Below are 12,298 nucleotides of genomic sequence, written 5' to 3'. Positions count from 1 at the left end.
CCTAGTGCAGGGGTAGGAAATTACGGTCCTCGAGAGCCACAGGCAGGTCAGATTTTCAGGATATGCACAATGAATATGTGTGAGTTGGATTGGCATGCACCATTTGCGATACACTGAACCACAGTATACATTTGAACAGAAAATCTTCAGTACATAGATGCTGCCTTCAGATATAAAGTTCATTTGTTAAGAATCCATTAAAAATGATCAGGAAATGAGGTCATCAATGATCTAACACCTGGATTTTCCTTTAAAAAAAAAATATTGAAATTTTAAATTATACATGACAATATTAGTCAAGCGCAAATTAGCAATGCAAATGAATAATGAAAACCATCTGGGATTTCTGGGTTTTTTTTTTTTTTTCCAAATGAAACATGGCTAGCAGGTATTATAAATTAAGAATCAGTGACCATTATTAATTAGGAAAGAACATTGGGAATAAATCTGAAAAAAGTTGCCTAGGTTCTAGAATGCCGAGGGTTAAGCGCAAATTCTATAATTGACAAGCTGTTACAGAATGCTACTTGCCCTAAGTGGGCATTTATGTGGCAACATGTAGGCGTGACCGCTTATGCCATGGCTGGTGTGATTGCCGCTAAGGGCTCCTTTTACAAAGGTGCGCTAGCGTTTTTAGCACACGCACCGGATTAGCGCGTGCTATAGCGTATGCTACCCGAAAAACTACCGCCTGCTCAAGAGGAGGCGGTAGCGGCTTGCCTGTGTTAAGGCCCTAACGCGCCTTTGTAAAAGGAGCCCTAAAGGTAGCAATCCCACACGCCAACTGGCAATATTCTAGAATCAGAATGTTAAGTGCTGGGCCCACCCCTGCCCCTCCCATGTTCACACCCCCTTGCAGTTACATAGTATAGATGTTCCATGCTAAGTTTCAAGAAATGTGACTAAATACACAATTATGCTTAACTTCAAATTAGTGCCAGCTACCATCAATCAGCGATTGTTGGTTAATGCAGTGTCCTGCAAAAAACCTTTATTTCCGTCTGGCACACTAACGGAGCAAATGTTTTTTTCTGTGGCACCCCCACAACCCACCCCCACAAACCTCATCACGTTTTCCCTGAGCTTGGGGTCGTGTCTGGAGGGCCTCTGAGCATGTGCGGATGCCAACGCAATGACATGGCGTGCATCGACATCCACAGGTGCTCGGAGGCCCTCCAGACACTGCCCTGAGCTCAGGGAAAAACGAGAGGAGGGCTTGTGCGAGGGCGCAGAGGTGCCGACGCTAGAAGTGACGCTCGTGTGTCCTTCAATCCCTGGCGGCAGACCCAGAACCTCGTGCGGCCCACAGTTTGCAATTCACTGGGTTAATGCCATTAGCATCTAATGTGCCAATTAACTTACGTGCGTAACTGACACTATTCTACAACCTTGCACGTGTCATTTTTCACACTACACATGAAAAGGTGAGGACAAGATTATAGAATGAGGGGGAATGTTTAGAAATGAAAAAAAAAAAAAAAAAAAAAAAAAAAAAAAAATCGGTAATGTCAAAAGGATCCTTACGCCAAATTTTCCTTTGATCTGTAGTTCTTCAGCTTAAACAACTTTTCTTTCATGAAAAGCTTCCCCAGTCTCTTAGATTTTCCATCCTCCCTGTAAGAGTAAAGGAGAAGAGTGTTACAATGTTTCCTTATTTCTCTGTAGTTCATTCTTGAATACGTTATTTAGAATATAAAGGAGCCTGGATTGCCAGACCTCAAATTCATTCATTGCTAGCAGAATCACAGTTAGAAGACCCAACACAAGCCAGTGTTTCAGCAAGTAGATGTCTTCCTCTGGGGTCTAAAAATCCAACAAATATCAATAAATAGAAATCCAATAGGTACCAATAAAATATTAAATGCAGAATACAATGCATATAGAAGTAAATTTTAAAAAATATCAAATGTATATAAAATAATTATAAAAATATAATACAGGCTCCACAATAAATGATAAAATATAAACATATTTCAAAAAAGAGGACAAATTTATATATAAAAATCACAATAAATATTAATATATAAAGATGAAATAACATCTGTTAATTTTATATATACAAACTTCCTGATTATCTTTTTTTTAAAAAATGTATTCCTTTTTTTTAGTTTTGTGAAGATATGTTTTAACTATTCTATTTTTACCCGCCTCTTGTACAATTTATAACCATATAGCCTTTAGTTGTTTTAATATAAATCTATGAAAAAATGTTTTTATATCACTGCATTTGAGTCTCCATTTTACAATTTGGTTTTTTTTTTTTTGTATTGCAGTTTTTGGTTTGATTATATATTCAGATTTTCTATTGCACACATTGGGATTTCAAGTTTTGGTTTTTTTTTTATCTCCAGTGTGCCATTATGTAGGTTATCTATTCATTTATCTGTTAATATTTATTGATAATGGTGATTTTTTATTTTATTTAGTTTTGCCCTCTTCTTTGAAATATATTTATATTTTATCATTTATTTTGGAGCCTGTATTGTATTTTGGGGTCCTTTTCTTAAGGTGTGCTAACCGATTTAGTGCATGATAATGATTAGAGCACATTAAGGGCTCCTTTTACGAAGCCGCGTTAGCGGTTTAACATGCGTAATAGTGCACGCTAATTTGCCAGCCGCACTAGCCGCTACTGCCTCCTCTTGAGCAGGCGGTAGTTTTTCGGCTAGCGTGGGGGTTAGTGCGCGCTAAAAAGGTGCGTGCGATAAAGCTGCTAACGCAGCTTCGTAAAACTGGTTAGCACACTTTAATAAAAGGAGCCCTAGAGTTTTATAAATATTGTATATAAGCGTGGAGAGGCATAATCGAAAGGGACGTCTAAGTCCATTTGCGTCCATCTTGCAAGTCATCCAAAGTTAAAAAGAGCCTAAGACACATTTTCGAAAGATACGTCCAACTTTTTTTTACTTTCGAAAATCATCTAATTATACGTCCTGCCGATCTGATCGTCCAAGCCGCTAAATCGTCCATCTTTATACCACATTTTCGTCCAACTTTCCGTCCAAGTCCAAAATGCCTAGAACAAGCCCTGTTGGACGTGGGAGGGGTCTGCAAAGTGATGGACTGCACACCCAGACATGCCACCTAAATAGTGGGGTACCTTACAGGGCACTGCTGTGAACTTCACAAAAAGGGTGCCATGTCTTCATCTCACTACAGCTCCCTTATAGGTGATAGTGAGCCCCCCAAACCACCTCCAGAATCCCCTAGACCCACTTATTTACCACCCCAATAACCCTTATGGCTTCAAGAGCCACTTTTATGCCAGTAAAAAAGGGTTTTGGGGGTGTATAGGGCAGTGCACGTGTTTCAGTATCAATGCAGTGATAACAGGGGCTTATAGGCATGGGTCCTCCTCTCTATGGGTCCCTAACCCACCCCCAAGACGGCTTAAGCTGCCTCTGTGCTGGACGACTAGGCTTTCCTATGCCAGACGGCCAGGTGATGATGGTCTGGAGGCTGAAATTTAAAGTTGTGAATAAAATTTATATGGAGGGGTTGGTTGGTGATCACTGGGGTTGTGTGTGGGGGTCTACGTTATGTGTTTGCAGTGCTTATCTGGTGAGTTTAGGTGGGTTTTTGTGACTTAGACCATGTTTTACATGGTCTAAGTTACAACGTCCAAGTTCTGTCGATCCTGGGCTGTATAACTTTCAGTTATACATGTTGTACGAGTAAGTCTAAGCTGGCCCACGTCCTGCCCAACTCCTGCCCTTGACATGCCTCCCGAAATGCCCCGTTTAGCTTTGGACGTTGAGCGGCACTATGAAGGCCTAGGTCATTTAGAAATACGTCCAAAACCCGTTTTTATTTTCGGCGCTTGGACGTTTTTGACAAATGTTCATCCAAGTGCCGACTTAGGCTGGTTTTTGGACGTTTTTCTCTTTTGATTATGAGCCCCCCTGATGTTCTTTTTATACTTACTTTTATTATTTATTGCCTTCTCCATTTAATATTTTATTAGTATTTGTTGGATTATATTTGCTGGTATTATTGGATTTTTAGACCCCTGAGGGAAGCATCTACTCGCTGAAAACATTGGCCATGTTGGGTCTTCTAATTTTTGCGATCCTGCATGTTCCTCTATAAATAAAAGCTACTGGTTAACTCAGCTTTCTGTCCTTTCTTGTTTTTAATGAACTGGTGGTTTTATTGGGACATTTTCTACTCTTTTTGTGTCTGTCAAACTGTAACTGGTTTTGATATTATTTGATTGAAAAATCTACAATTCTGCTGATATATTTTGGTCTCCTAATTTTTGGGTTATATTCTATAACTGTACACGCTATCACACAAGAACTAAGGCAGCTTCAGGACAGCAACCAATTTTCTGTTCTCTAAAACAGTGCAAGTGATAGAAAATCGAATAAATAAGTGATAGAAAATTAAATACCGTATTTTCACATAGATAACGCGCACCCGTGTAAAACGCGCACACGGGTATAGCGCGCAAAAAACACATATTTATGTACATAAATTTTTATATACCGCGCACACCCGTATACCGCGCATGCTGCCCGACTCTCCTTTCGCCCGCCCCGACTCTCCTCTGGAGACCCTGACTGTTTTCGCCCGCTCCGACTCTCCTTTCCTCCTTGAAGTCTTGTCCCTACCCTGAAAGCCTGATGCCCCCCCCCGACGTCCGATTCACCCCATCGCAGGACCGCTCGCACCCCCACCCCGAAGGACCGCTCGCACCCCCACAGCCTCCCCCCCCCCATGGAGAAGCTGTCTACCTTGTTTCCGGATGCCAGCAAGCCCAGCTGTTTCCTCTGCCGGCGGTCCCACCCCTTCTCTGAGCCCTGCTGTGCTGCTTTTTCTTCCGGCGGTCCCGCCCTTTCTCTGACATCAGAGAAAGGGCGGGACCGCCTGAAGAGGAAGCAGCGCAGCACAGGGCTCTGAGAAGGGGCAGGACCGCCGGCAAAGGAAGCAGCTGGGCTGGCATCCGGAAACAAGGTAGACAGCTTCTCCATGGGGGAGGGGGGGAGGCTGTGGGGGTGCGAGCGGTCCTTCGGGGTGGGAGTGCGAGCGCTCCTTCCAGGTGATGAATCGGGCGTCGGGGGGGGGGGGAAACTATGTAAAAAAAATTTTGTACAACACGCTCACGCGTATAACGCGCAAGGGTATGCGCGGTTTGTAAAAACCACGTATAACGTACGCGTTATATGCGAGAAAATATGGTAAATAAATACTATTCTTACCCCCTCTTTTATAAAGGTACACTAAGCTTTGGTTATACCTGCTGCACGCCTAGGTGTAGGTCGGCCCACCTCCCACCCTTTCCCCTCCTCTAAACACGCCTCTTTTCTCTCTGTGCGTTTAGAGGCAGGGGAAAGGCCTAAGCTGGTTTTAGATACGTCTAAAACCAGCTTTGATTATGGGTACTTGGACGATCAGGCTTTTTGATCGTCCAAGTACCCATTTAGGCCACTTTTTAGACTTTTTTTTTTCTAAATTATGAGCCCCTTAAGGTTTAGTTCAGTTTACTTTTTCCACTCCACTCAGTATTTTATAGAAGTAGGTAAAGATATGCTCTTTTTGCTATGCTACAGTTAACAGTTTAATTAAAAAAAAAAAAAACCAAAAGAAAAAACCCCCTAGGTTTATAATACAGCTCTCCCTCACTATTCGCGGTTTTCCTATTCGCGAATTCAATTATTCACAATTTTTTTTTTTTTTGCTTCTAAGTTTCTTCTAATTTTCATCTATTTGCAGGCTGCCCAAACCTCCCCAGACCTTACCTGGTGGTCTAATGGTGACGCGGGACAGAAGCGATCTTCCTATGCTCCTGCCCCGTGCAGAACCATCATCAAAATGGCTGCCCTGAGTTCCCGTTGTAGTCTCGAGGAAGACTGCTCCTGCCCCGCGCCACTGCTAGACCACCAGGTAAGGTCTGGGGACGCAGGAGGGAGGCGGGGGTGGGTCACAGCCGGCCCAAAAACTCATTTGCGATTTTTCCCTATTCGTGGGCCGGCTCTGCACCTAACCCACGCGAATACTGAGGGATAAGTGTATAAGGGGGGGGGGGGGGCATCTTTTTAGTAAGGTGCAGTAAGTGTCAGTGTGCACTTACCACAACTTAAAATGGCTTACTGCGGGATGCACTCAGGAATCCTGCAGTGTTCAAAATCTGTATTTTCCATTTGCATGCTAAACAAGTTTTACATTTTTTGTTGGAGGGTGTGTATCCGGAGGACAGAGAGTAGGGGTTTCTGTGCTAATCAGATGCGCTCTGACTGGTTAGTGCAGGATTACTACGCAAGCCTTTACTGCCTGCATAAAAGGGCTGTTATTAATGACCACACACTAATGGGGGCATTAGTACATGGCTGGTTAATTATATTAGTGGAGCCATGCTGTCTTATGGCGCATTTCGCAAAGAAATTAAGACTGCACTATTTGCTAAATTCATTTCTTAATTGAAGTTTTATTCATAACAAAAATTTTACATCGTCTATACTCTAGATAACATGTTGTACTTTTACTCCTCTTTGTTATACTAAGTCCCTCTAAACTTTCTCTGTACGGTCCTGCAACCCTCATTGGAGTTCCTTCTCTATACCATTTCCTGTAAACCGTACCGAGCTCTACGATTGTGGAGATGATGCGGTATACAAACTTAAGATCTAGTTTAGTTTAGTTTGTATTTCGTTGATTGACCAGTTCTCTTCTGTGTAAACCGCCTAGAAACTGTTTGATTGTGGCGGTATAGAAGAATAAAGTTATGTCATGTTATTTGCTAGCCACAATTTAAAAAAAAAAATAAAAAATGGCTTTAGTATGTGGGAAAAACCCACATAAGGGAACACTATGTTCACTTTTTAATCACAGCTTAATAAAAAGGACTCTAAAATAGTTAAAGTGCCTAGCTAATCGGTTTACACAAGATTAGCTAGTTGAGTTTAGCGGTGGGTGGGTGATTTTTGACTGCCTATTTTGAATTTTGGTTTCGGCGTCCCCTAAAGCTACGGAGAACCTTTAAAGTGAAACGGAGAAGCTCCATTGAGAGCTTAACATTTCTATGGGCCCGGCCATTCACCCACCAGCTATAATAAGCTAAGTAATTTCAAAATGTTTTTCTAGCTAAAAAAATATTTGCAATATCTATATGAGATAAGGGGGTTTGTTTTTCGGACCAGTGATAGCTCAAGTTAATGGTGTCCAGACAAGAATTATCTATATCTGACACTTGTGGGTACTTGAGGTCTGTTTCCCCCCCCCCCCAAAAAAAAAAAAGATTTCTACACACCTATTGGGTTTTCCATATTTTGTTATGTATTTTTCGTCTGAATAGACTTCATTGTGAAGGTGTATTATTAAAGTGCCCACATACTATTAATAAAAGATGTAAATCTCATCTCTCCTTCCACATACTTTTGAAAATGTATCTTCAGTCATATTACAAATTTTAACATAACATAACATTAAAAAAAAACATTTCTAGACTGCTTTACCTTTAAGTTCTATGTGGTTTACACATGATTAGTTAGGAATACACAACAGATGAGTTAGAAACTAAGGACCCAAGAACTTTGAGAATAAGTAAGTCTTAAGTTGTCTCCTAAGGTGTAAATAAGATACAGACATTAGTAATAAAGATTTCAGCTCCTTATCGTAGATAGTAGCCCGATATGAAAGCATCCAATCATATCTTTTTTAATTTACAGCCTTTCACCGACGAAAAGTCAAAAGGGCCTTAGGACTTCGAGAAAGTTTTGAGGAAGTAAAGCAAAATTATAGTAAAACCTTGGTTTGTGAGCATAATTCGTTCCAGAAGCATACTTGTAATCCTAAGCACTCATATATCAAAGCGAATTTCCCCATAAGAAATCATGGAAACTCAGACAATTCGTTCCACAACTCCAAAACTTTAATACAAAATACTATACATACTTGTATTGAAAGACCGCAACAACTGCAACAACTGCGCTCAACTTCAAGAAGGGGAACTATGTTGCTATGAGGGAAATGGTGGGGAGGAAGCTCAGAAACATCTTTAGGATGGAGACTGTGGAAAGCGCCTGGACCCTATTCAGGGACACCCTGCAGGAAGCACAAAAAATGTAAATCCCCAGTTTCAGGAAAGGCTGCAAGAACAAGCGGTCAAAGGACCCGATTTGGATCTCAGCAGAAGTAAAGAGGGCAATAAACGACAAAAAAGTATCCAACGGAGGAAAATCACCAGGCGCACAGGAAATGCCAAAAAGAATGCCACCGAGAGGTTAGAAAAGCAAAAGGGAAATACGAAGAGGGGCTGGCCAGGGAGGCGAAAAACTTCAAGGCATTCTTCAGTTACGTAAAGGGGAAACGACCAGCGAGAGAGGAGGTGGGGCCGTTGGACGATGGGGATAGGAGGGGAGTGATTAAAGAGGATAAAGAGGTAGCTGAGAGGCTGAACACGTTCTTCTCGTCGGTTTTCACGAGAGAAGACACATCTAATATACCGGACTCAGAGGAGCTCATGAGTGGGGAACAGGCTGAGAAATTGGAGCACATAGAGGTAAGTAAGGAGGATGTCCTCAAACAGATAGACAGGTTAAAATGCGGCAAATCACCGGGTCCGGACGGGATCCACCCGAGGGTTCTGAAGGAGCTAAGACAAGAAATAGCGGGCACAATCCAGCATGTTTGTAACCTATCCTTGAAAACTGGAGAGGTACCAGAGGACTGGAAATTGGCGAATGTCACACCTATCTTCAAAAAGGGATCGAGGGGTGACCCCGGGAACTACAGGCCGGTGAGCCTGACTTCAATTATAGGGAAGATGGTGGAAGCTATGATAAAGGACGGCATTTGCGAGCACATTGAGAGAAATGGCCTACTGAGAACAAGCCAGCACGGATTCTGTAAGGGAAGGTCATGCTTAACGAACCTTCTGTACTTCTTTGAGGGAATAAGCAGTCGGGTGGACAATGGGGAACCCATCGACATCATTTACCTCGATTTTCAAAAGGCTTTCGACAAGGTGCCACATGAAAGGCTGCTTAGGAAGCTGTGGAACCATGGGGTGGGAGGGGATGTGCACCGATGGATAGAGCACTGGTTGTCGGGTAGACTGCAGAGGGTCGGAGTAAAGGGCCAATATTCTGACTGGCGGGGAGTCACGAGCGGTGTGCCGCAGGGATCGGTGCTGGGGCCGTTACTCTTCAACATATTTATCAATGACCTGGAAAAGGAGGCAAAGTGCGAGGTTATAAAATTTGCAGACGATACCAAACTGTGCGGCAGAGTTAGCTCCAGGGAGGAGTGTGAGGACCTGCAAAGGGACCTAGACAAGCTGGAAGACTGGGCGAACAAATGGCAAATGCGCTTTAACATGGAAAAATGCAAGGTCATGCATATAGGGAAAAAAAACCCGTTGTTCAACTACAAATTGGGGGGGGCATTGTTGGGAGAAAGCAGTCTTGAGAGAGACTTGGGAGTGCTGGTGGATGCATCACTGAAGCCATCTGCACAGTGCGCAGCGGCCTCAAAAAAAGCCAACAGGATGCTGGGCATCATAAAAAGGGGCATAACAACCAGGACGAGGGAAGTCATCTTGCCACTGTATCGAGCGATGGTGCGTCCGCATCTGGAATATTGCGTTCAATATTGGTCGCCGTACCTCAAGAAGGACATGGCGGTACTCGAGAGAGTCCAAAGGAGAGCAACGAAACTGGTAAGAGGGCTGGAACACTGCCCATATGCCGAGAGGTTGGATAGGCTGGGGCTCTTCTCTCTAGAAAAAAGGAGGCTCAGGGGTGATATGATAGAGACCTTCAAGATCATGAGGGGCATAGAGAGGGTGGATAGGGACAGATTCTTCAGGCTGAAGGGGACAACAGGTACGAGGGGGCATTCGGAGAAACTGAAGGGAGATAGGTTCAAAACGAATGCAAGGAAGTTTTTTTTCACCCAAAGGGTCGTGGACACTTGGAATGCGCTACCGGAGGACGTGATTGGGCAGAGTACGGTACAAGGATTCAAACAGAGACTGGACGGATTCCTGAGGAATAAAGGGATCGTGGGATACTGAGAAAGCTAACCAGAAAATAAGTATAGAAACCCGACCAGGTCGTGCATGTGCAAGACCGGAGGGCTAGGACTTTGATGGGAAGATAGGACTCAATAGGAAACCAAGGTGGCATGGGGGCCCCTTCTGGTGATTTGGACAGGTCGTGACCTGTTTGGGCCGCCGCGGGAGCGGACTGCTGGGCAGGATGGACCTATGGTCTGACCCGGCGGAGGCACTGCTTATGTTCTTATGTTCTTAAGACCTCGCTCATTTAGAACAGTCACTACACTCCTGCAGCGTCAGAGAGAAGAACCATCGGCTCAGTTGTGATGATGTGACACGTGTGTACTGTATGTACTCATATCACAAGACTTTGCTCGTTTAGGACAGTCACTACACTCTTGCAGCTTCAGAGAGAGAAAAACCATTGGCTCAGTTGTGATGCTTGTATACTGTATATACTGTATGTATTCGTATTGCAAGACTTTGCTTGTTTAGAACAGTCACTACACTCTTGCAGCATCAGAGAGAAGAACCATCGGCTCAGCTGGGATCTGTGTATACTGTATGTACTTGTATTGCAAGACATTGCTTGTATATCAAGTTAAAATTTAATAAAATGTTTTGCTTGTCTTGCAAAACCAAGTTACTTGCAATTCAAGGTTTTACTGTAATTTTATCAAGTATGAAGAAGCATCACCTGCTAGAACTCTGTAATATATACAACCCAATACACACACCACCACTTATAAGCTTTTCCTTCAGAAAAGAACAGAATACCAAGTAAATGTGTTGTCTAAAATCTACAACCCTGATGTGAACAAACAGGAACTGTGCATGAAGGTGAGTCTGTTACATTATCTGTAAAGACGGTGAATAACTCACTCCGACTTGGCTGCGAAACTGTCAACTTCAACATCGTCATACGTTTCCTCAAGAGTTTCTTCTGAAACTGAATAAAAAAAAGTCACCAGAAGCAGTACAATTAAAATGTGAATTTTATTCAGCAATAGCAAAAAAAATCACCTAGCACAGTTAGGATTATTTTGCCAACGAGTCAGGTTATTTTGTCATATTTATATATCATTGATTCCCTACACCTCAACTAGACTACTGAGGTCCAATGTTTTTTTTTTCTGTATGGATCAAACTATGGGTGAGGTTCATAGATGATGTCTTCTTGATTAGGCGCCTGTCTCCTTTCCAGCCCCCTCCTTCCCCCCCTCCCCCTGTTGCATGCATGCACCCTTCCCTCGTACCTCTTTAATTTTTCTTGTGTGATCAGCATTATGAGTCCACATCGGTGTCGCCTCTCTCTGATGTCACTTCCGGGCCTCGGGCCTAGGAAATGACATCAGAGGGATAGCCAACACGACGCGGGCAGCAAGTTTGCGCTGTTGCTCTCACCTGGAAAATTAAAAAGGTACGGGGGAAGGGAAAGGAGCATGCATGGGGCGGGGGGGGGGGTTTGGGAAGGAGCAGGGGGTTGTAGAAGAGGGCGGGGGAAGGCTACCACCACCCCAGGCGTCGCTTACCCTTGCTATGCCACTGGTCACACATTAGCTGAGAATGGACTCTGTCTTCTACTAGAAGGTTACCAAATGCAAGGACAACTTGGTAGAGACCACGGTACATATGTCAGTAACCAGCACATCCTCAGGTTGGTTTTTTTCCCCCTAGAGAGAGCATTTCATACTTACAGCTATCAGAACTGAACGAGGGAGAGCAGCTCATCGTTGGTCTGTTGGGAGATATATTCATGTAATTAACATTTGAAACTATGCCCATTTTATAGACTTTTTTTTTTGAGGTGACCTTATAAAGCATTTTCCATAGGTCAAGTGCATCTTACATGCAGATAAATGAGTCGTTTAGAACTGCGTGGGCGTCTACGCACAAGTACACCTGCCAACAAGAGCGCTTGTACATTCATGTAGTCTACGGGCTCCTTTTATCAAGCCGTGCTAGCGGTTAACATGCATAATAGCGCACGTTAAACCGCCGGCTGCGCTAGCCGCTACTGCCTCCTCTTGAGCAGGCGGCAGTTTTTGGCCAGCGCGGGGGTTAGCGCGTGATGAAACGTCGCGCGCGTTAACCCCGCTTGCGCGGCTTGATAAAAAGAGCCCTATGTGTAGGTTCTACCGGGGGAATAATCTGGTTAGAGCGGGAGTGCAGTGGCATTGTATTCATTAAATTTACACTCGCACCCAGAGTACACCCACACGCATCCAACTTTTTCAGAGCAACTGTACAGTACATTTGTGCAAGAGAATTTTTACCTTACTGGGAATTATTTGAAGAGCC

At 43.5% G+C, this 12,298-nt stretch overlaps 1 protein-coding gene across 1 annotated transcript in view; it reads right to left on the bottom strand.

Moving 5' to 3' along the window:
* Positions 1–12,298, bottom strand: part of FYB2 (FYN binding protein 2) — an 84,959-nt gene that overhangs the window by 27,230 nt on the left and 45,431 nt on the right. Inside the window, exons 14-16 of the mRNA XM_033916789.1 lie at positions 11,695–11,735; positions 10,880–10,946; positions 1,525–1,614 (exon numbers count right to left, since the gene is read on the bottom strand). Coding sequence (XP_033772680.1) covers positions 1,525–1,614; positions 10,880–10,946; positions 11,695–11,735 — 198 coding nt within the window. The remainder of the gene's footprint in view (positions 1–1,524; positions 1,615–10,879; positions 10,947–11,694; positions 11,736–12,298) is intronic.

This window comes from Geotrypetes seraphini, chromosome 12, assembly GCF_902459505.1.
Source record: "Geotrypetes seraphini chromosome 12, aGeoSer1.1, whole genome shotgun sequence".
NCBI lineage: Eukaryota > Metazoa > Chordata > Amphibia > Gymnophiona > Dermophiidae > Geotrypetes > Geotrypetes seraphini.
The sequence above is the reverse complement of the archived record's forward strand: the minus strand, read 5'-3'. Positions and strand labels throughout refer to the sequence as shown.